At 39.1% G+C, this 22,015-nt stretch overlaps 1 protein-coding gene across 5 annotated transcripts in view; it reads left to right on the top strand.

The window, feature by feature from the left end:
* Positions 1–22,015, top strand: part of NSD3 (nuclear receptor binding SET domain protein 3) — a 101,958-nt gene that overhangs the window by 52,325 nt on the left and 27,618 nt on the right. For 4 of the 5 annotated variants that reach the window (XM_024562740.3, XM_024562739.3, XM_024562737.3 and 1 more), the window contains 8 exons: positions 1,395–1,549; positions 3,512–4,027; positions 5,644–5,770; positions 11,476–11,576; positions 13,653–13,698; positions 16,590–16,720; positions 17,330–17,458; positions 18,065–18,191. In XM_024562740.3, the coding sequence (XP_024418508.2) occupies positions 1,395–1,549; positions 3,512–4,027; positions 5,644–5,770; positions 11,476–11,576; positions 13,653–13,698; positions 16,590–16,720; positions 17,330–17,458; positions 18,065–18,191 (1,332 nt within the window). Of the gene's footprint in view, positions 1–1,394; positions 1,550–3,511; positions 4,028–5,643; positions 5,771–11,475; positions 11,577–13,652; positions 13,699–14,591; positions 15,306–16,589; positions 16,721–17,329; positions 17,459–18,064; positions 18,192–22,015 lie in introns of those variants that run through there. The other variant, XM_024562741.4, reaches the window with a different exon arrangement.

Genomic DNA, 22,015 nt, shown 5'->3' with positions numbered 1-22,015 from the left:
AAGAAAAAGCTAAAGGAATTCGTTACCACCAAATCAATATTATATGAAATGTTAAAGGGTCTTCATTAAGAAGAAGAGCAAAACTGTGCACGATAAAATGGCAATAAATACATATCTATCAACAGTTGAATCTAGAAAAACAACAAGCAGAACAGAAACAGAATCATAGATACAGAGAACATTTTGATGGTTGCCAGATGGGAGGAGGGGTGGGGGGGATGGGTGAAAAAGGTGAAGAGATTAAGAAGTACACATTGCTTGGTGCAGAATAGTTATGGAGATGCTGTAAAGTGCAGCGTAGAGAATATAGAACAGACATGGACGACGGTGTGGGAGTTGGCTGAGGGAGTAGGGGTCTGGGTGGAGGGGGCAAAAGGGGAAAAATTGGGACAACTGTAATACAAACAAAATATAATTTAAATTTTAAAAAATTAAATAGGTTCCCAAGGGGTGAGATTTAGTAAAATTAATCATTTTTACTGCTTTATGGAGTATATGTCATAAAACTGGCTTTTTTCTAATTGCCATTTTATGGCTGTGAAGAGTATGACACTGGTCTGGTCACTCATTCCCTCTCTTCGTGCTAAGATGCCAGCACTCTCACCTGCCATTGCTCTTGCACTATTAGGTGGAAATGTCAACATAGTGGAAAAGACAAATAACATCTTAGTATTAGCGTGACGATAGTTTAACCTCATGGGATCCCTGAAAGAGTCTCAGTGGCCTCTCCTATTTTAACCCCAGGTCTGTATACCGCACTTGCATATAGCTAGAAAAACCATTTGATCAGTACTTGGCTTTTTTTTTTTTTTTTAGATTTTATTTATTTATTTTTAGAGAGGAGAAGGGAGGGAGAAAGAGAGGAGAGAAACATCAATGTGTGGTTGCATCTTGCGCACCCTGTACTGGGGACCTGGCCTGCAAGCCAGGCACGTGCCCTGACTGGGAATCGAACCGGTGACCTTTTCGTTTGCAGGCCCATGCTCAATCCACTGAGCTACACCAGCCAGGGCAGCACTTGACTTTTAAAAGTACAAGAAAATATGTTACATTTTTTAAGGAAAAATTATTTATTTAACCCAGACTTGTTTGTAAAAAGTTTTGAGGCAAGTAAAAATAGATTGTTCAACCAAGGTAACAAATTTGAAAATTAGCAGAATCTATGATTTTCTTTCTCTTAAAACTTGTTACACTAATTTTAATCATTTGGGGGTGATTTTTATAATAACTATTAGTGGTGTAATTGGTGAATACTGGATTATATCTTTGTACAATCCAAAACACTCGAGTTTAAATAGGAATAATACTAGGGAACAGCTTAGGTTCACATGTTTTGCAAAGTGTATGTGCATTGCTTGTGTTCTAAAGTGGCTGATAAGGATTTTTACTTTCAGGTGCCCGGGAATATCACGTCCAGTTTTTTAGCAACCAACCAGAGAGGGCATGGGTTCATGAAAAACGGGTACGAGAGTATAAGGGTCATAAGCAGTATGAAGAACTACTGGCTGAGGCAACCAAACAAGCCAGCAATCACTCTGAGAAACAAAAGGTAACTGAAAGCATGTTAACATTGTCGATCGAATATGGTTTTTAAAGGACTTCATAATTTAGTAAAACTTTTTATACTTGAATTCAGACATTTGTGGGGGGGGGTTAAAAGATTTTATTTATTTATTTTTAGAGAGAGGTGAAAGGGAGAAAGAAAGGGAGAGAAACATCAATGTGTGGTTGCCTCTTGTGCACCCCACACTGGGGACCCCGGCCCACAACCCAGGCATGTGCCCTGACTGGGACTCGAGCCAGCGACCTTTTGGTTCACAGGTCGTAACTCAGTCCACTGAGTCACACTACTCAGGGCTGAGTTCCGACGTTTGTTAGAATGACTTAATTTTAATTCTGTTTATTCCAACTTTAATAATTTATTTTGTCAGTAAGTTTTATAAGTCATATAAACAATCTTATAGTACTATTAAAAACTTGAACTGTCTGCTCACTACAATGCTGAATTCTATTTTGAATTAACATCTATAAGTCAAGTAGATGCCAGTGAAATGTGGATTTTGCTAGCAATTTTTATTCTTTTTCCTATTTCAACATCTTCCTGTAATTTTCCTGTATTCTTACTTAGCGAAAATTTTTAAGTAAATTTTAAAAGATATTTAGTGAGTACCTATTGTGAGAAAGGCACTGTTTTAAGCGTTTTATATATATTAATTCCTTTAATCTTTATAACAACTTATATGAGGTAGATACTGTTATTCCTGTTTCTACAGATGAAGAACTTGAGGCCCAGAAAGCCTAAGTAACTGGTTCAACTCAGGTCACACAGGTGATGGAACCGAGAAGTGTGTTCGATGTGGTGGATATTTTAGAATTTTGACATGAACTCGTGTTACTGTCTGGTTGAGATTTTTAAACTCAACTAATTTTAGTGTGGGTCTCTTGTGATTCAGAAATGTGTCATGTTTTTACACTTTAAAAGCTAAATTTGATCACAGAGGATTTTGATTAATTTTATCACACTTAACATTTTACAGATTTATGCATCAGTGTTTGACATATACTATACTGTCTCATACTTTCATTAGCTGATTTCTGGCTACCTCAGTCTAAACCCTGGATAATTCCTAATTGCTTTGCTCATCTCACCTAGCTCTGTTTAAAGTTTTCTTATTTGTGTTGCCAGTCCAAAGTCTTATGATCAACCCTGGACTATCTGTGGAAACTGTGATTTGGGTTAATTTCTTCCCTCATCCATGTCTGCTCTGCTTTTCTTGTCAGCTTACATTTGTTCCTCGGGGCTCTCCTTTCTCTTCATCCCGCCCCTTTGCATTATGGTACAAACTAGCAGTACAGCTTCAAATGCTAGCTCTTCAGATGCCAGTTAGCTTTGTTGTGATCTCTGCAGCACCTGGAGCTTTAGGGTATCTTTCTTTTTTTTCCTCTTTTAATCCTCACCCTAGGGTATATTTATTGATTTTAGAGAGAGAGGAAGAGGGAAAGACAGAAACATTGATCAGTTGCCTCTGGTACGTGCCCCGACCAGGGATCAAACCTGCAGCCTAGGTATGTGCCCTGACTGAGGATCGAACCTGCAACCTTTTGATGTATGGAACGATGCTCCAAGCAACTGAGCCACCCGGCCAGGGCTAGGGCTAACATTCTTAACGTTAGTGTTTTATTGGCCTCTGACATTAATTATTTCTATAATCTTTCTCCTCTTCGTCATTACTGCTAACTTTTTATGAATATGATGGTAAAAGGACAAGTCCCTCTCAAAGAGTAGTCAACAAAGGAGGGCATATTAAAGAGAGTAAACCTACAAGCTATCTGAGAGTAATACCAGTTTATCCGAGTAATGGAGTTAGAACGTTACATTGATTTGACTAAAGAACCTGAAGATATTTATGTATACCTAGAAAGATGACAGGCTTATGTGGGAAATACCTTTTGGTTTAAATGTATTTGTTAGATTAAAATGTTCTGATAATGCCTATATCTCTTTTAAAAGATTCGGAAACCCCGACCACAGAGAGAACGCGCTCAGTGGGATATTGGCATTGCCCATGCAGAGAAAGCGTTGAAAATGACCCGGGAGGAAAGAATAGAACAGTATACTTTTATCTATATTGATAAACAGCCTGAGGAGGCTTTGTCGCAAGCAAAAAAGAATGTTGCCTCCAAAGCTGAAGTTAAAAAAACGCGGAGACCAAGATCAGTGCTGAATACTCAGCCAGAACAGACCAATGCGAGTGAGGTGGCCTCCTCACTTTCAAGTACTGAGATTCGGAGACAGAGCCAGAGGCGGCACACGAGTGTGGAAGAGGAAGAACCGCCTCCTGTTAAAATAGCCTGGAAAACAGCAGCAGCAAGGAAGTCTTTACCGGCCTCCATTACAATGCACAAAGGGAGCTTGGACTTGCAGAAGTGTAACATGTCTCCAGTTGTGAAAATAGAACAAGTGTTTGCTCTTCAGAATGCTACAGGAGATGGGAAATTTATCGATCAATTTGTTTATTCAACGAAGGTACCTCTTTTTTTTTGAATAGTTTTTGGAAGGGAATAATATTTAATAAGTACTTAACCTCAGCATTTAAAAAAACCCAACACAAGATCATAATTTAAACACCTTTTTATCCACGGCATTTGAAATGTACAGCCAGTTGACTCTGTTTAAGATGGGGCAAAAAAAGACATAGGCACAAAGGTTATGTTTTTCTTCTTGTTTCCCCCTCTTTTGTAATATCCCCATCTGTACTTGATTAATCTTGAGCTGTGCAGCCAAAATTGAGCCTGATGCCCTAAAGTTGTGGAAAAAAACTGGGCACTTTGCCTGTTTCTAGTTTGTATAGTTAGTTTTTCTTAGTTGGAAACTGTGCTTCTTATTAAATCATTTTTGTCAGTTATCTGAATTAACCATTGTAATAATTTTACGCACTGATCTGTTTGGTTGCACCAGCAATTTTGCTAAGTTCACGTTGGCTTGGGATAGCTAATGTATTTTAGAGAAATGCCAGAACTATGTTAGTTCTTTAACAGGTAACTGGTGATAGCTTTGGTGTGGGGTGAAAATAGCTTCTTCAGATGGAATGTCTCCATCAGCCATCCCTGAACCTCCATTTAAGGGCACTTAAAAATACTTTAGTTTAAAGAATTTAAAACTCTTTCATAAGATTTGTAATGCTTACTCCACAGACCTCTTCACTACGCCCCACCAATACCACAGTTGTGGGCTCATGAATTCAATTTCGTGGCACCGTATGGGTGTGCACTTTTAAAGAATTCTGTGGTTGTTAACATTGTCCTGGGCACATTAAAATAATTGAATATAGGCATGCTGTATTAGTGACACATTTTCCTAGAGAGCAGTATGTGTAAGGGTCCTCTGTTAACCTGTTTCTGCCTGTTGGTTCAACTGATTTCATTAAGGCTAAGCAACTTGGAAAAACTGAAGTTACAGTCCCCACTTGGTTCTGCTGATGGCTTCGAGTGGCAAATGAGTACTCTGCATCTTTTTTGAGGGTAGATTGGCTCCATTCTTGGAGTTAGCTTTCATCTGCTTTTAGATGCACAAATCAAACTTCTCAACCCCTCCCAAGAGTGCTATGTATATGAGATTGGAGATAAAACTGACCTTTTATAAATGAAGGCTTAAAAAATACATAAACATTTATAAATCACTCCTTTATTCATTGTGTTGAGAATACCTAACGTCTGTTCCAAATTGCTTATTGGGTGCACATTTGGGTCACTGCGAATGGCATATTTCTGTGTCTGTAGACGTTCTTGACTTTCGAGGGGTGTGGACATTTTTATCTGTGCAGTAGGTACTTTAGCAAATGAAAGTGACTAGACTTCTCTTACTGTGACGTAAGGGGAACTATTCAGACCAGAAAATAGTTAGTTTTTGACAGGAAATTATGATACATGTTCATTTTTTTTAGTGACATTCATCATCTGGACTTAGACAAATAGATTTTTTTTTTCATATAATCTCATTGTAAATTTTGCAGTACATGCAGATGACTTAATAAAATTGTTCTGATACCAAGATAATTAGCTGCAATCAAGGCCATATAAAATTAATCTTAAGTTATCTTTATAAACCAATAATACCTATTTTTTATTTGCCTTATTTTGAAGGGAATTGGTAACAAAACGGAAATAAGTGTCAGGGGACAAGACAGACTTATAATTTCTACACCAAACCAGAGAAATGAAAAGGCAACTCAGAATGTATCATCTCCGGAAGCAACATCTGGTTCTGCAGGTGAGTGTAAGTGAAGAGTGCGTTGATCCGTTTTGAGGTCATAGAACCGCTGTGCTGTAATGTGGTAGCTGTGTTTCTAAGAAGCTTTGAGTTATCAAAATGTAATTATGTTTTAAAAATGAAACTATTAAAGCAGTTATTTCAATAAAAAATGGTTTAGGGGCTAGAGAGCTTATAGTACCATTTATTTTTCCTACAGGAATTTAAATAATAGGAGGGCTTCATAATTAGAAGTATAGTTACAAAATCTACACCTATCTGAGTAAATGCGCCATTTGATTATCTCTCTGTGCATGATAATAACAGTTTCACTTTTCCAGCACTGATAACACATCCTTACCATTTCTTCTTTATCCCCTGTTGGAAGCAAATTGGCAGATGCCCATGTTCTTTTTATTTTTCATAGATGTCGTAGACGTTAGTAGCTGAGGGCCTCAGGCCTAACCCTCCTATCATAATCTGGTCTCTGAGGAGCAGATACCATGAATTGAAAATCAAGCTGTATTATTTTTGTTTATAGGGGAAATGCCTGTGTTCAGTAAGATTGTGCTTTTGTTGGAATAGTCAGAGTAATTTTTATTAAGAGACTTGACTTACTGAGGATCTCATAGTTTAACTCGGTGTCTGGTGGCTTTGCCTTATGTGACAGTATTACTGCTTCATACAGCCACCAAGTAAAGACTTAGATATCAAGCTAGGGTGGCCATTTGGAATCCTACGTTAGGAGAAAGAACTTTGTTTTACTTTGTTCTTTAAAAACTTTTTTGGAATCTAAGTGACCAAATGGTTTTCTAGAAGGGTTAAAGTCCTAAGACCTGAGGTAGTAATCTCAAACATTAGTTACTCAGGCAACCCTGTGATTTAGTGGCACTAAGGGATAAATTTTTTTTGTAAGGGAAATTTTTAGTAAGACTCTTATAAAATCTAAACAAAAACAATCATTGTTCAAGAAAGACCTTGGGCTAGCTACCTTTAAAACAAACAAAACAAAATTGGGATGGGGGCTATCGAACAGGGAGAGGTGGTGGCAGAGGAGATGGGCGTATGTTGGACCAAGCACATTAAACATGCCGTTATCCAAAATTGAGTTGGGAAAGAAAGCCACTTTAAAGAAGGGAGTCAGCACGTCCAGAACCAGTTTGCAGCTTGTATCTAGTGGCAAAACAATACCAGAACGTTACCAGACCTCAGGTCCAGCAGCCTTGGTACTTGAGTTTGGCAAAGACAGAATTCAGAGTCAAGGAACTCAAATTTTAAGAGAGTTTATTTTCAAAGTCACAGAGATAGACCCCTGGCTGGTGTGGCTCGGAGGATTGAGTGCTGGCCTGTGAACTAAAGGGTTACCAGTTCAATTCCCAGTCTAGGGCACATACCTTGGTTGTGGGCCAGGTCCCCAGTAGGGGGCATGCAAGAGGCATCCACACATTGCTATTTTTCTCCCTCTCTTTCTCCCTCCCTTCCCCTCTCTAAAAATAAATAAATAAAAATTTTTTAAAAAGCCATAGAGGTAGAAAAGGTGAGCCCGTTGGGCTGCATGGACTCAGGAAATGAGTCAGAGAGGCAAAAGAAGAGCCCTTGGAGTTTAGGAGGGGAAAGGTGGAAAGAATGCACCTGGGGGAAGGCAGGAGGGGAAGGCATGGGCCTGCTCCAGAGAAGAGAAAAAGAGAGCTCAAGAGAGTGCAGGCAAGGCGAGCCTGGGTGAGTGCTGGGTGTGTGGGTGAGTGAGCACATGCCCTGGGGGAAAGCGAGGATGGGAAAGGCCTGGGCGTGCTCAGAACCTGAGCCAGAGCCGGGTCCTCTGTCCTGAGGGATTTTACCCACTCTGAAGGCGGGGATCTCAGGGAAGGCCCCAGAGGAGGATCTCAATAGAATACTCTTCAGCTTTCCAGGTGTGACCTTTCAGACTTGTGGTCTCCACTGATGGTCTGTGCCAGGACAGGGGGTCACCAGTCATTGTACCTGGTCCTGATGTCAGCCACAGCATGCCTCTCTCTCTGGTTTTGCTGCTTTTCTGGGCCTGGGGCTGAAACACAACTGAGGCTGTATCTCTAGTTTGACTAAAACTCTGTCTCTGGTCAGCAGACCCAGACAGAGCTCGGCCTCCAAGACCCTTTGATGCAGTCCAGAACCTCACTGTCCTGAGGGCCTAACACTCAAGGGAGTGGTCGCGCCAGGGCTTGCATGGGAGTCTTAGGAGGTTATTCTCCAGCCCCCTTGTTACTTTTCTTAGGAAGTGTGCCTCATGACTTGCCACATGCCAGGGGAGGAAAGGTCAGTGGAGGCTCTGACCCGCATGAGCAGCAGTATGAAAGGTCAGGGGGTCTAAACCACATGACCACCGGTATGCTAGAGGAAGAAAGGTCACCGTGGGGGTGAGGTCCCGCCCGCAATACTTTTTTCCCCCAGTTTTGCTCGTTGCTAGGCACCCAGGGCTTTCCAGACCTGGCCTATCATCCTTGCTCTTCTCATGCCTAACTGCCTACTACATATCATTTCAAAATACTGTACTAAAAAATGAAATTGTAATGTTGAAGGAACAGAGAGATGGACTGAGATTTTGTATTAATTGAAAATGTTTATTTCTTTCTTTGAATATTAAAGAATCTTTTTTGGAGAGAAAAGAAAAGAATCTTTTGGCTTTAGCTCTCCATAATCAGTTTTGTTATCTTTCTTTACACTGAACTGTTGGTAATTTATCTGAATTTAAATATGATACCTAGACTAGCAGGGTCTTTATTTAAATATCTGTATTCTCCTAACTAGAGAGAGAGTAAATTCTCCATATAATATTAGACTGATATTAAAGATTTTATTTATTTTTAGAGAAGGGGAAGGAAGTGATAGAGAGGGAGAGAAATGCCAATGTGTGGTTGCCTCTCTTGCACGCTCCCCAGTGGAGACCTGGCCCACAAGCTAGGCATGTGCTCTGATTGGGAATCAAACCTGCACCCCTTTGGTTTCCAGGCCGGGACTCAATCCACTGAGCCATACCCGCTGGGGTATTCTTTTATTTTTAATGGAGCTGGGGGATTTTTTCCTGCTTCTCAGCTACTGAACGTTTTATTTTCATATAGTCTTTTCATTGTAATATTTAAGTTCTGCTGGGGACTTTTTCTCTTTGCTTTTTTTAAGTGAAAGATCAAGTAGAATGTTACAATTCTTTATATCTGGAAAAAGCTCAGTTCCTTTTTAGGCAAGCACATATAATTAGCCTGTACATTAAGGTTGGGACCTTAATATAGGGTTGAGTGTTCTAAAGCTTTGACCTTGGTTTAAATTTGGTTACCAGCTATGGTTGATAATCGTATTTTGCTGCTTTAAATGACCGTTTTGCTTCTTGCGAAAATAACTTCAGTACAGGCATACCTCGTTTCGTTGTGTTTCACTTTACTGTGCTTCACATGTGTGTGTTTGTCAAATTGAAGGCAAGACCCTCCACCAGCAAAAAGATTACAACTCACTTTATTGCGGTGCTCTGGAACTAAACCCGCAATACCTCCAAGGTATGCCTGTAGTTGAAAGTCAGAAAGAGGTTTGACCTTTTTTCAGAAAGAATTGCATCATCATCTCAGCTGGTGGTGGAAACTACGTAGGGAGATTCTTGAGCCTTTTCCTAGTGAATTTAGGGGATACATAAAGTGCGTGGTGCGGCTGCATTTCTGGGGTTGGCAGAATTGTATTTGCATTTATACTAGATTTCTGAGTACTTTCGCAAATCCACAGGTGCTTGCCTCCTCTCTCTTAGAAGGTAAACATAATACTTTTGGGGGGTTTTATGTGTTCTGTGGGTACTTTCGGAATGATTTTAAGAAGTCATGTTGCCTTCTCTTCTGTAGGACAGTACGTACGTCAGATATCTGCACTTGATGAAACAGTTACGTTTTCATTCGTAAAACAAGTAAAGAGTTTTTGTTCGTTTTAAGCAGTTCTGTTTTCATTTTCTTCTTCCTTGGTCGGTACTTGAATATCGATGATTATACTAAAGTGTGGGTTTGTGGAATGCGCAGGTGTCTATGAGGGTAGAATATCTGTTGTTCTGGTAAACATGCTCATCAGTGCGAGAAGAGTGAGAGTAGAGCTAGCACCTCCACTTGTGATTTCTCTGCTAGAAACAATATACTACTATCCAACTACCTCCTCCTTCCTCAGAGTCAAAATGGTGGAATCCTTCTTTGTCTTGACCTTGAACTAAGGTGAGGGAATCCATTTACACATAGACAGGAATAATGACACCAAATAATAACTATACAGGTGATCTGAAGGCTTTGCTAAAGTAGCTTCGGCCTGATGTTATAGGACTTAGCAGCTCCTACTCCTATGGTAAGTGAGAGATGGCCATTTTCTAGGAAGGACCATTTAGGTGGTCCAAGCACTGAAGAGATGGATGGAGTACAGCTGCCCTGAAGGTGTCATTCCTTCTCAGGGTCACAGAATGAAATCATTCCTGCCTTAGTGTTCTTTCAAGTTATGGTCTTCAATCTAACTTTTATCCTTTCCAAAGTGGGAGTGTTCTGCTGTTAATTTTCAAAGAATTTTACTTTTTAAAAATCATAATAGTTTCTTGCTTTACTATTTAATGTGAAAGCACTTGATAATTTGTTTCAACTAGTTTTTCATGACTAATTCTTTTTTATTTAAATTGACTTTAAGAGAGAAAGAGAGATTTGTTCCACTTATTTTTGCACTCACTGGTTGATTCTTATATGTGCCCTAACTGGAGATCGAACTTGCAACCTTGGAATATCAGGATGATGCTCTAACCAACCCAGCCACCTGGTCAGGGCGTGACCAGTTATTTCTAGGTTTTAACAAGTCCCTCAGTAGTCATATTAATGATTTTGTTTGGATCAGCCTTTTTGTGCATTTCTGCTTTTTCTACTTTTGTTGTTAATAAATAAAACAGTAGCAAAACTTGTTTAAGTACACCAAGCACTCATTTTACATATAGAATTACCATATTTTGCCATGTCTAATGCTCACTTTTTTGCCCAAATTTTTGAGGGGAAAATAAGGATACACGTTATACAGAGGTAGTACCTGAAATACCTTGTATCTGTTCTTGTGTTTTTTGTTACCTAAAATTTCTTGTACCATATGTTCAAAAATAAATGCCTAAAATTCCTTTATAATACAAAAAATAAGAATCTAAATATAAATAAATAATTGAATTAAAAATTAAAACAAAAGATTGGTTTTTTTCCCCCTGAAAGTTTGGGCCAAAAATGTGGGTACACATTATACATGGCAAAATATAGTAATTTAATTCATTTGTTAAAATGCAAAATACTGATTGAATTTTGAGCCAGGAATTCCTAATGTCACCTGAGAATAAAGTCGTTTTCATCCATGCCCTCAATAATACCTTCATCCCTTCGATTATAGTTATGTAAATGTGTTTATCTGCTTGCAGAAGACTAAACTATGCCTCTGCAACTTTATAATTTTAAAAAGTCCAGTCCCTCTTCATTCGTATAATTTAGGGTCTTTTATTAATCCCAATCTCAGCCTATCAGCCTCTACTGTTTGATCTTATAAAAATTTGTCTGTGCTACCAAGTATTTAATAGCTTTTTTCATAATTTATAATTAAAAGGCCAAAAATAATGGATCAGAAAAACAGGGAATTTGGTCAAAGCTTAATTACATAAATGTCAAGCCATCCTTAAATGAGGTTTTACTTACTTGTTTGTTTAAATCATCTCTTAGGCTCAGTTGAAAAGAAGCAACAGAGAAGGTCAATTAGAACTCGTTCTGAATCAGAGAAATCCACTGAAGTTGTGCCAAAGAAGAAGATCAAAAAGGAGCAGGTTGGCTTCCTACATGTAGAGAATTAAAACATTGTATGTGTAAATGTTGTAGTTTATATTGGTATCCTGAAAGAAAGAAAAACTTTCCCCCATCGAGTTTCCTTTCTGGACTGTCCTGTGCTTCTGTCCTGGTGAATTCGCTGCCCTAAACCAATCCAGCCGTCCCTGTGATTCTGCTTCAGGCACCTTCACAGAAAACAGTCAGGCCTCGGGACACGGGCAGCCAGTGCTGCAAGTCGCTTAAAGAATTCCTCACATTTATTTTGAAATTTCTGTTATGAGCAAAATGATTTCATGTTTTCATGATTTTTATTTGGACCCATCAGTGAGTTCCCTTTTTAAAAAAAACTTTTTGATTTTTTATTTAAGCTGCTAGTATGTATTGTTTTTATTTTTTAAACAAAATCAGATTAATTTAACTACAAGAATTATATTCAAGAAACAGATGATCATAGATGATCTGGGTATTCTGTTGGTATCACAGATTTTTTGGAACGTTATTTTCCCAGTAGGTTATCAGATAAACTGTTCAAGGAGGGGAAACAGAAGGAGGGGCGTTTTGACGGGAGGGTTTTAAACCAGTGTAGTCAATGTAGTGATATTCGTATTCAGTTACCTTTTGGAAACCATACTCCCCTTTAATTAAACTCACAGTGAGAATTTTTTTTTATTTTTTAAACTGAGAGAATACCCATTTTAACAGCCCAGACAGCCACTAGCAAACAAAAAGAATCCTGAGTATTATTAGTTCCAATAAGCTTTATAGTTTTAAAAGCACTTAATATGGAAGAGCATGAACTTTTCTATTTCTTTCCTTCAAATTTTAAACTTCGAACCTTAAAAGGTGACTTTGTGGGTGCTCTGTGGTATCATCAAGCATGTAAAACAGTTTTCCCATAAATACTTATCTAAAATTTTAATAATATACTAATTTGTCATTCATTTATCATAATAAGTTTAATACTTAGGAAGTTATATTCCAAAAGATCTTTCTAAGCTCTTGCAAACCTACAGTATTCATTACCGAAATGAAGTTGTGATTTTGCCAGCTGGTTCCCAAATTCAATCTGTGACCAGTCAGTTTAAAATTAATAAGCAGAATGAGTACAAAATGGGACTAATTGTTAATGCCACTGTGTTATAGTTAGTAGTAGAACAATACCAGTGATTGTGTAGAAGATTTTATATTTGTATTACTAATTGTATCTTATAAAAGTGCTTCTGTTGTATGTTTTTTAACCTGTTGTAAAAAAATAAAAATTTTTTAAAAGCTTAGAACAATCCTTAAATATTTACAAAATGTGTTTCAGCATGCATATTCCACCACATCTTAAAGGAACATAAAACTCAATTCATAGCTTAAACAGGAACTCCTCCAAACAGCATCCTTTCTTCAATTCCAATGGTTCAGTCCTCAGATTACCACGTGTTTTACAAATACATTGGCAGAATAACTTCTGATCTCGCTCTCCTAATGTAGGATCAAGACACTGTTCATAAGACACTCGAGAAAGTGCTTTTGCAATATCACAAACTTACTAAGTTTGTACTAGCAGCAAAAGTATTGAGCTTCCAGCTGTATGGAGCCCTGTGGCACTCTCTACAGAGAGGGTCCTGATTCCCAGCAACTTAGCTGTGAGTGCAGGCGCGGAAGGGTCTTAAAGTGGCGTGAGTTACATTAACCTGAGTACCATAGTAAGTAAACGTTTATCCTGACGTCTCTTCGGGGTGGGAGGGGTTTATAGCAGCATCGGGCTGGTTGCAGAAACAACCCCTCTCCTGCCCCCCAGACACTGAGGAAAATGTTCTCGTTCTCTTCTCCTACCAAGGGAAAGGGGGAAAAGTCTTCGCTAGAGAGCGCCTGGCTCTGCGCTGTCACTCGATTCAGCACAGGCAGCTGAGCTGCACGCCCTCCCTGCCCTGGAGACAGAGAACTTTACCCACCGGATGGGACTGAGTTCCAACTGCAGATACATGAATCACTCATCATTACTTAGATTGATGGAAGTATTATTTTTTCCTTAATTAAAAGTGAAAATGTTTTCTCGTTAATGCTGTATTTCTCTGTCCAAACAGGTTGAAGCAGTTCCTCAGGCTACAGTGAAGACTGGATTACAGAAAGGTGAGTTGTTATAATGTTGCTTTGCATTTCCTTGATTAAAACCAATTTTAAAGAATTATTTGTACTTCATGTTTTTTTGTCTGTCTCTGTAAATCATTGTTGTTGCTCTCCAGTCAATGATTTGTGTGAAATTGAAGTATTCCCTGGTGTGTGTGTATATGTGTGTGTGTGTGTGTGACTTTCAGAGTTGATAATATTCTGTACCTCCATGTGAAAAGTCTTACTTGTTTTATGTAAATTGGAGAACACTACGTAGCCTTGATACTGTTTCCAACTTTTCTCCATACGGTTCTGGGGTTTCACTGGTTTATAAACTAGGGATGTGACGAATCCACTTTTTTTGGTATTCGACTGAATACCGAATAGTAGCTACTACATGTTTGTCAAACATGGACTATGACAAATCAGACAAGACAACCTGATTGAAAAAAAAATCTTGCCACGCTTATTTTTACAGTGCTGTAAAATCTTTTTGTAAATTAAAATGATTCCTAGCATATTTATGGCCATTATTAGATGACCTTATGCAAATCTATTTGAGATATGCACAAAGTTTAAGAAATCTTAAACTTATATCTGTATTTTCTGTGTGCAATTTGACTACAGTACAAACTCCATAGCATGATTCGTGCGTTTTTGGTGAGATCATTCAGACTGTATTTATACCTGTAGTTTACTTTGGGCAAATTGCATTATTAAAAAAATAAAATAAAAAAACACCAGCCTCTCTGCATTCTCGGGGAGAAGTCTGCAGCGATGGTCTCCGTGGAGATCCTCAGCAGAACTGAACAGCCTCTCGGAGGGAACACTGCTTGGCGGAGCTCCAAGAAAAGACATCGCGATCGCTGCGAGATTAGGAGGCCTGATTGCGTTGTGTTTCCACCATTCCACAGGGTCGGCGGACCGGGGAGTGCAGGGCTCTGTCAGATTCAGTGACAGCTCCGTCTCCGCAGCGATTGAGGAAACTGTGGACTGAGATTCCTGTACAATTTCATCCCAGAAACTCCAGACTTGTAGTCTCCATGCAAGATTTCTTTGTCGGCGGCTCGATAAACAGTTTCTTTGTTCCCAATTTTGATTTTGCCAATCATCATTATTGGCATTTTCCTGCCTGTTTTCTTCTTCAAGACTGAACAATTGCTTTAACATTCAAATGATTTTTTTTTTTTTGGTCTGAGCTGGATAGGTACAGCTTAAATCATGGGTCCAGCCTAAAAACCACAGTTTAACTTACACTGATCAATTTCAACATGGACTGTTTTTGTTTCTTGTTTTTAAATAAAGCATCATCACTAATGTACATCGGCAGGGTTTTGCCAAACAGCCCAAACTGTATACGTTACAATCATTAAAAGCTCTTATTATTATTATTTTTGTTAGTGCCGTTATCATGGAGAACAGCATGGCAGCTGTCTCGGGCAGTCTGTTGTTTTTCTAGCATTTTCAGAAACTCGTCGGAAATGGCGGTACCTGTGTTTCCCTTCGAAAGCCTCTCAGTACAGCACTCCTGTTCCTCTGTTAAAACTCCTTGTTAATCCAGTGATCCTTTAGGCCAAGGAAATACTTTGTGGTGGTGTTCTGGGTTCATACACCAGCAATGAAGGAGATAGATTTGTGTACTTGTGTTTTAATCAGCATTAACATGGGCAGGCACCCTCATTTATAGATGTCAGGAAACATTCAGTGCAAAACTTGTAGACTGGGATGTGATGACGAGGTTCCAGTAACCTGAGCAGTCTAAAGAGACCCATATCCTCCACCACAGAACATGGCTATGTACCAAGTGCTGCTCTCACTCAGCCTGTTGCGGATCTTCATGGCCCCAGGAGACCTGTTTCTCCGTGGTCTCTTCTGGACTGTATACTTCTACCATAGCTTGCTGGGCTGATCTAGATGTCTGTTTGTTGTATGGAAATTTTGGGGAAAAAAATCCAAAACACAAACTGTGGGTTGAAATATTAACCGTCTCCTTGGTTCCTTGGTATTCACCGTGCCTGATCTGCACATTTCATCGTGGCTGTTTCTGTATAGCCTATACTGCATTAGCCCAAGAGATTGTTGCTTTGTAACTTTTTGCACTATTGTTTTGGCTGGATTTGTATTACACACAGTTTTAAAAAAAAATTCCACACTATTCTCTGCCTTTTTTTTTTTTTCATATTTATTTCTTCCCGCACAAATTCCACATAGAGGCCTCTCATCCAGCTCTTCGTGATCTGGCTGCACCTGAACATTGATTGTCTGTTTACACCCCTCAGCAGTGTGCCTCCTAAATGGCATGATATATGTAGCTGTGCCGCAGCACTTGTTAATGGTCACAATAAATGACACTTCACCAAGGAAGTCTCAGATGAACGATTATGACCATCCAGAATTTATCGGGGCGGGGATACTCAACTAAATTGCAAAATTTGGGGGAAAATGGCACTATCCGTGTACGAATCGAATACAAATCAAAGATTTGTCACATCCCTAATAAAAACAAGATGGAGATGTCTCTGCGACCATATTTGTAAGCTGCACAGTGTGTTGGGTTTTATGTCTTCCCCCTCCAAATTGAATGGTTCTTTGGATTGCTCCAAACAAATCAGCTATCCTGCAGTTTTGATAGAATTGGTTTTTAGGTTGGAACTTGGGCTCTGTTGGCTGAAAAGAGCTGTAGAGCAGAAGCACTGGATTAAATGTTGTAATAGAGTGGTTGTAAATTAAATCACCATCAAAAAAGTCAGAAGCTCATGAAGTTTTGACTCGTGACTTCAGTGTTACAAAGAGAGCTGTGCTTTTTCACACTACAGATGAGTTTGGGGAAAGAAAATATTCCCCCACAAAAAAATTAAGAAAACAAACTTTTAAGTACTATTTTAGGATTAATTTCGGTGTATTGTATTAAGGTGCCAGCGAGATTTCAGATTCCTGTAAACCTCTAAAGAAAAGGAGTCGCGCCTCCACTGATGTAGAAATGACTAGTTCAGCATACAGAGATACATCTGACTCCGATTCTAGAGGCCTGAGTGACGTGCAGGTAAATATGTTCAAGGGTCTGAGCACAGCGCTCTCTTTTTGCTTTGCAAAACCGATTAACATACGTACTGCTTTACCCAACTTACTTGGGGAAAATGGGGGATTTTTAAATATTCATAGTAAAGAAACCATTTTGGTTATTTTGTAATGATGAGTGTCTTAATTTTGCTGATCTCTTACATAACAGAAGCATAGTTTGTTATTATTACTATTATTATTTTTTTTAATTTTAACTAGATTTTCTCTCAAAACACCAGACATGGTATCCAGGTGTTTTAGGAAGGAAGGCAGGGAGGAAGGGAAGGAAGGAAGAAAGAAGAGGTAGTATCAAGATTTATTTGAGCAACTCTTACTAGGATTTTCATGGCACCTAACTTTGAGGAAATGTTTAAGTCTTTAAAAAATTTTTTTTTTATTTATTGAGTTGAGAGAGAGAGAGAGAGAAACATTGATTTGTTCATTGGTTCATTCTTGTATGTGCCCTGAGCGGGGATCGAACCGCAGCCTTGGTGTATCGGCATGATGCTCTTAACTGACTGAGCTACCTGGCAAGGGCATATCTTTGAGGCAATTGTTGTTTTTCTTAAAAATGTGCTATGTTTCCATGTAGGTAGGCTTTGGAAAGCAAGTAGATAGCCCTTCAGCTGCTGCGGACGTGGATGCTTCCGATGTGCAGTCCGTGGACTCAAGTTTGTCGAGAAGAGGCTTTGGGACGAGTAAGAAGGACACTGTGTGTCAGGTGGGCAAGTGACCTGTCCTGTAGCTTGAAGGAATTGCTGTCATATTCTGCCAACAGTATGCTTACCGCCCATTGGAGAGGGGAATATCCTTCTAAATCACGATATTCCTTTAAAGCTACAGCTCTAAAAGCCATTTCGGGCTCCTTTCTTCCCCTTCTGAGTTTGGAGCACTTACCACTCACGTGCAGGTATCGGTCTTCATTGTCATGAAATGGAAGTCAACGGCAGATGACTGCTTCAAAAACATTTTCTTATAATTGGTATTAAGTTTTTATATTTTCCCTTTCTGAAAATACTGCTTTGCCCTGTGAAGAACAGCTGAAGTACCTAGATTCCAAAGAAGGAATCATACCAAATTAAGTGTGACTTTTAAACTTTATACCATACTGGATGTGGAAATAGATACCTAGTTCAGTGGTTCTCACAGTGAGGGTCCAGGACCAGTAGTATCAGCGTTGTCCAGATACTTGTAAATGCAAATTCTTGTCCTCCTCCCCCCACACCGGCCCCCCACCTACCAAGTCAGAAACTATGGGAGACAGACCCTCCAGGTGGTTCTGACGCCTGCTGCCATCTGAGAACCACTGCTGTTTGCTGTGTTGCAGATCTGTGAAAGCTCTGGTGACTCTCTGATTCCTTGTGAGGGAGAGTGCTACAAGTACTTCCACCTGGAGTGCCTGGGGTCGCCACCGCTCCCTGATGGGAAGTTCATCTGTGTGGAGTGTAAAACCGGTAAGCTGACAGACTCTGGTAGATTTGGAAAGATGGCTAGGAAGGAATGTACGGTGCCAGAATCTCTCACGACGTCTGATTTTCTCACCACTGTTATGTAGCTCTTTTCTCCCAAATGTATTTCAACAAATTCAGACCATTTAGTGTATAGGCTTCTTAAAATCAAGGAGTAGTTAGCAATATTATTGTCAGATTTCCTCCTACCAGTGCCTTTATCATAAAATCTATCAAGTCATCGAGATGTATTTGTATTTAATCTGAAGAGATATACAAAATATGTAGAGTGAATTATTTTTTCAAATAGGTTTGAGATTTTTATGCTCAATACTTTGGTTTAAAGTACCTTTAATAGACTGGAATAAGTATCAATTGCAAGCTGTAACTGTGGTGATAGTATTTTTAGTGGAAAGCTAGAGCTACTGGAAATTGTTTTTAAAACTTTGAGATTTGAATTCACTGTTTATTTCTAATTCTATCCCCCCCCACCCCGCCTCGCAAATACAGACTACCACCTATCAAAATAATTTATAGAGAAAGAAATATGCAAGTTTATATTTCTTATCTGTGTAGCCAAGATTCTAGTTAAAGTCATGGAAAGCAGGAGGTAGAGTTGTTTAATCTGTAACAGGGCAAGTGAAACGTCCGCTAGAGATGGCACAGTAGTAGTGTTTCCAGGAAGCACGCTCCTATGGCTTTTTGTTTTGTTTTTTGCTAAGGGGAACTGGATTATCAAGTATTTATGATATGCCAATCTTACCTTTGGCACTTTATTTTCCTACTCTTTTTTATTTGGATTCTCATAGATATTTTATCCTTTTCTACTTGATTACATGCCTCCTAAAATCATTTACATACGCTGAATGCCATTAGAATGGTCATTTTTTTCCTGAACACTTAATACAGGCAGGGTGCTGTTAGTACTAAGCATTTTATCCCGTTGTCTCATTTTATCCTCATAACATAAATGAGGTCAGTATTATTATTATCTTCATTTTACCGAGGCTGACACTGAGGCTACAGAGTTGAGTTTAGTACTTGCCCAAAGTCACGAAACAGCGTGTGATAAAGCTGGCGTGTAAACCCAGGAGGCAGTTTGCCCCCAGAATCCTTGCTGTTTGCCATTGCCTTCTACCGCCTTGACGAAGTAAAATGGAGATCTTATATCATATATTCTTAAACACACAGACTCTGCATTCTCCCACACATACACATGCAAAAATTAAGCTATAAAAACATTTTCCGTAAATAAAATATTATGCATCACACTTAGACTCAGCAGTAAAACTTTTGAACAGTTTGCCAACTGGCAGCCCCAGGGTCACATTATCTGTACACTGTTTCATTTGGCCCTCACAGTGGGTTTTGAAGGTGAACATGGATCTGGCACGTACTCCTGGTTCCTCACATTCCCTGCCATCCCTTCTTTCTAAAGCCCCGTCATTGAAGTCGGTTGTGTAACCTGTCCAGCCCCATTAAGCACTTGCATTTGCAATCTCTGATTTGAACTACTGTTAGGAAGGACTGTGTAGCTCACTATTAAAACGTTCTTTTGAGGCTTCTGTCCTAACTCTAGAATTCAGCTAAATTCTGCCAACGAAGGTTAGATATGATTTAATTTGATACACATCTATTAAGGGATTTAAGAGGGAAATTTGCTGTAAAAACAATCACATAGAACAAAGAGGATTCACACTTCCCGATTTCAAAATTTACCTACAAAACTACAGTAATTAAAACAGTGTGATACTGGCATAAAGACAGGCATATAACCCATTAGAATAGAATAGGGAGTCCAGAAATACACCTTCGTATATGTAGTTGAATGATTTCTTGACAGGCGTATAAAGACTATTCAATAGGGAGACGACAGACTTTTCAGCACGTACACTGGGAGAACTGGATGTCTGCATGCCAAAGAAGGAGATTAGACCCTTAACTAACAACCATATGCAAAATATAATTCAGAATGGACCAGAGATCAAACATAAGAGGTAAAACTATAAAACTCCTAGAAGAAAACATAAAAGTTTTGTGACATTGGATTAGGCAGTGATTTCCTGCTATGACATCAAAAGTATAGGCAACCAAAGGGGGAAAAAAAGAAATTGGACTTTATCAAAATTAAAAACTGTGTACACCAAATGACACTGTCAGCTGAGTGAAAAAGCAACCTGCAAAATGGGAGAAAATGACCCTGCCTGGTGTGACTCAGTGTATTGAGTGCCAGCCTGCGAACCAAAGGGTCCTTGGTTTGATTCCCAGTCAGGGCACATGCCTGGGTTGTGGGCCGGGTGCGAGAGGCAACCGATCGATGTTTCTCTCCCTCTCTTTCCCTGTCCTTTCCCTCTCTCTAAAAATAAATAAAGTCTTTTAAAAGTGGGAGAAAATATTTGCAAATAACATATCTGACAAGGAATTAATATCCTAAATATATAAATAACTCCTACAACTCAACAAAAAACACATAACCCAGTTGAAAATTAGGTAAAGAACTTGAATAGACATTTCTCCAAAGATCTACAAATGCCCAATAAGCACATGAAAAGATGTTCAGCATCATTCATTAGTAATCAGGCAAATAGAAATCAGAACTACAATGAGATGCCACTTCACACCTATTAGGATGGCTGTTATCATGAAAACAGGTTGTGGAGAAACTGAAACAGCTGTGCACTGTTGGTGGGAATGTGAAATGGTATAAATCCAGTGGAAAACAGTATGACACTTCCTCAAAAAGCCAAATATAGAATTACCGTGTGATGCAGCAGTTTCGCTTCTGGGTTTACCCGAAAGAGTTGAAAGGAGAGACTCAAACAGGCATTGGTGCACCCATGTTTACTACCGCACTATTCACAGTGGCAAAAAGGTGGAGACAACTCAGATGCCTATCAATGGCTGAATGGATGAATTAGATGTGGAACAATAAACAACGGAACATTATCAGCTTGAAAGAGAAATGAGTTACTGTTATATGCTACAATGTGGATGGACCTTGGAGATACTGTGCTGGGTGAAATCAGCCAGTCATAAGGACAAACGTTGTATGATTCCACTTACATGAGTCACCTAGAGCGACCAAATTCATAGAGACAGAAAGTGGAACAGTTGTTACCAGCGGTTAGTGGGGAGAGAGCAGTGAGGAGTTCCCGTTTAATGGTTAGAGTTTCAGTTTGGGCTGATGAAAAATTCTGGAGTTGGACAGCGGTGATGGTTACAAAATAATGTGAATGTACTTAATGTCACACGTAGAAATAGTTAAAATGGTAAATTTTGTTATATATTTGAATTTTGTTATGTAATTGAACAAAACAATTACAGTGGATCCTTGGACAACACAGGATTCGCCGGCGAGTCCATTTATGTGCAGATAGTGTTTTCAGTAAGTACTGTCTATTGGAAAATCTGGGGGCAGATTTCCTTACTACCACGAAGCAATCATGTCAGTTTTACTAGGCCACAATGAAGCACTTGTACTGCTGCTTTTTTGTTATCAGTGCATGAATTACTACATCTGTAAATAAGTATGAATTTCTTTTTCACATTGTCTTTCGCTTTTGATGTCTAATGTTAGTAATGTGTATAACATACAGTGTTTGTATCATATAATACTGATGTAGGTACTGACAGCTGATTCTCGTAAACAGGTGATGTAAGCGTCCAGTATCAATACAGTACAGTACGATAAATATTTTCTCTTCCTTACGACTTTCTCATTAACATTTTCTCTAGCTTTATTGTGAGAATACAGTATATAATACATATTAACCAACTGTTTATGCTATTGGTAAGGCTTCTGGTCGACAGTAGGCTGTGAGTAAGTTTTG

The sequence above is a fragment of the Desmodus rotundus genome, chromosome 13 (assembly GCF_022682495.2).
Source record: "Desmodus rotundus isolate HL8 chromosome 13, HLdesRot8A.1, whole genome shotgun sequence".
Taxonomy (NCBI): Eukaryota; Metazoa; Chordata; class Mammalia; order Chiroptera; family Phyllostomidae; genus Desmodus; species Desmodus rotundus.
The sequence above is the reverse complement of the archived record's forward strand: the minus strand, read 5'-3'. Positions and strand labels throughout refer to the sequence as shown.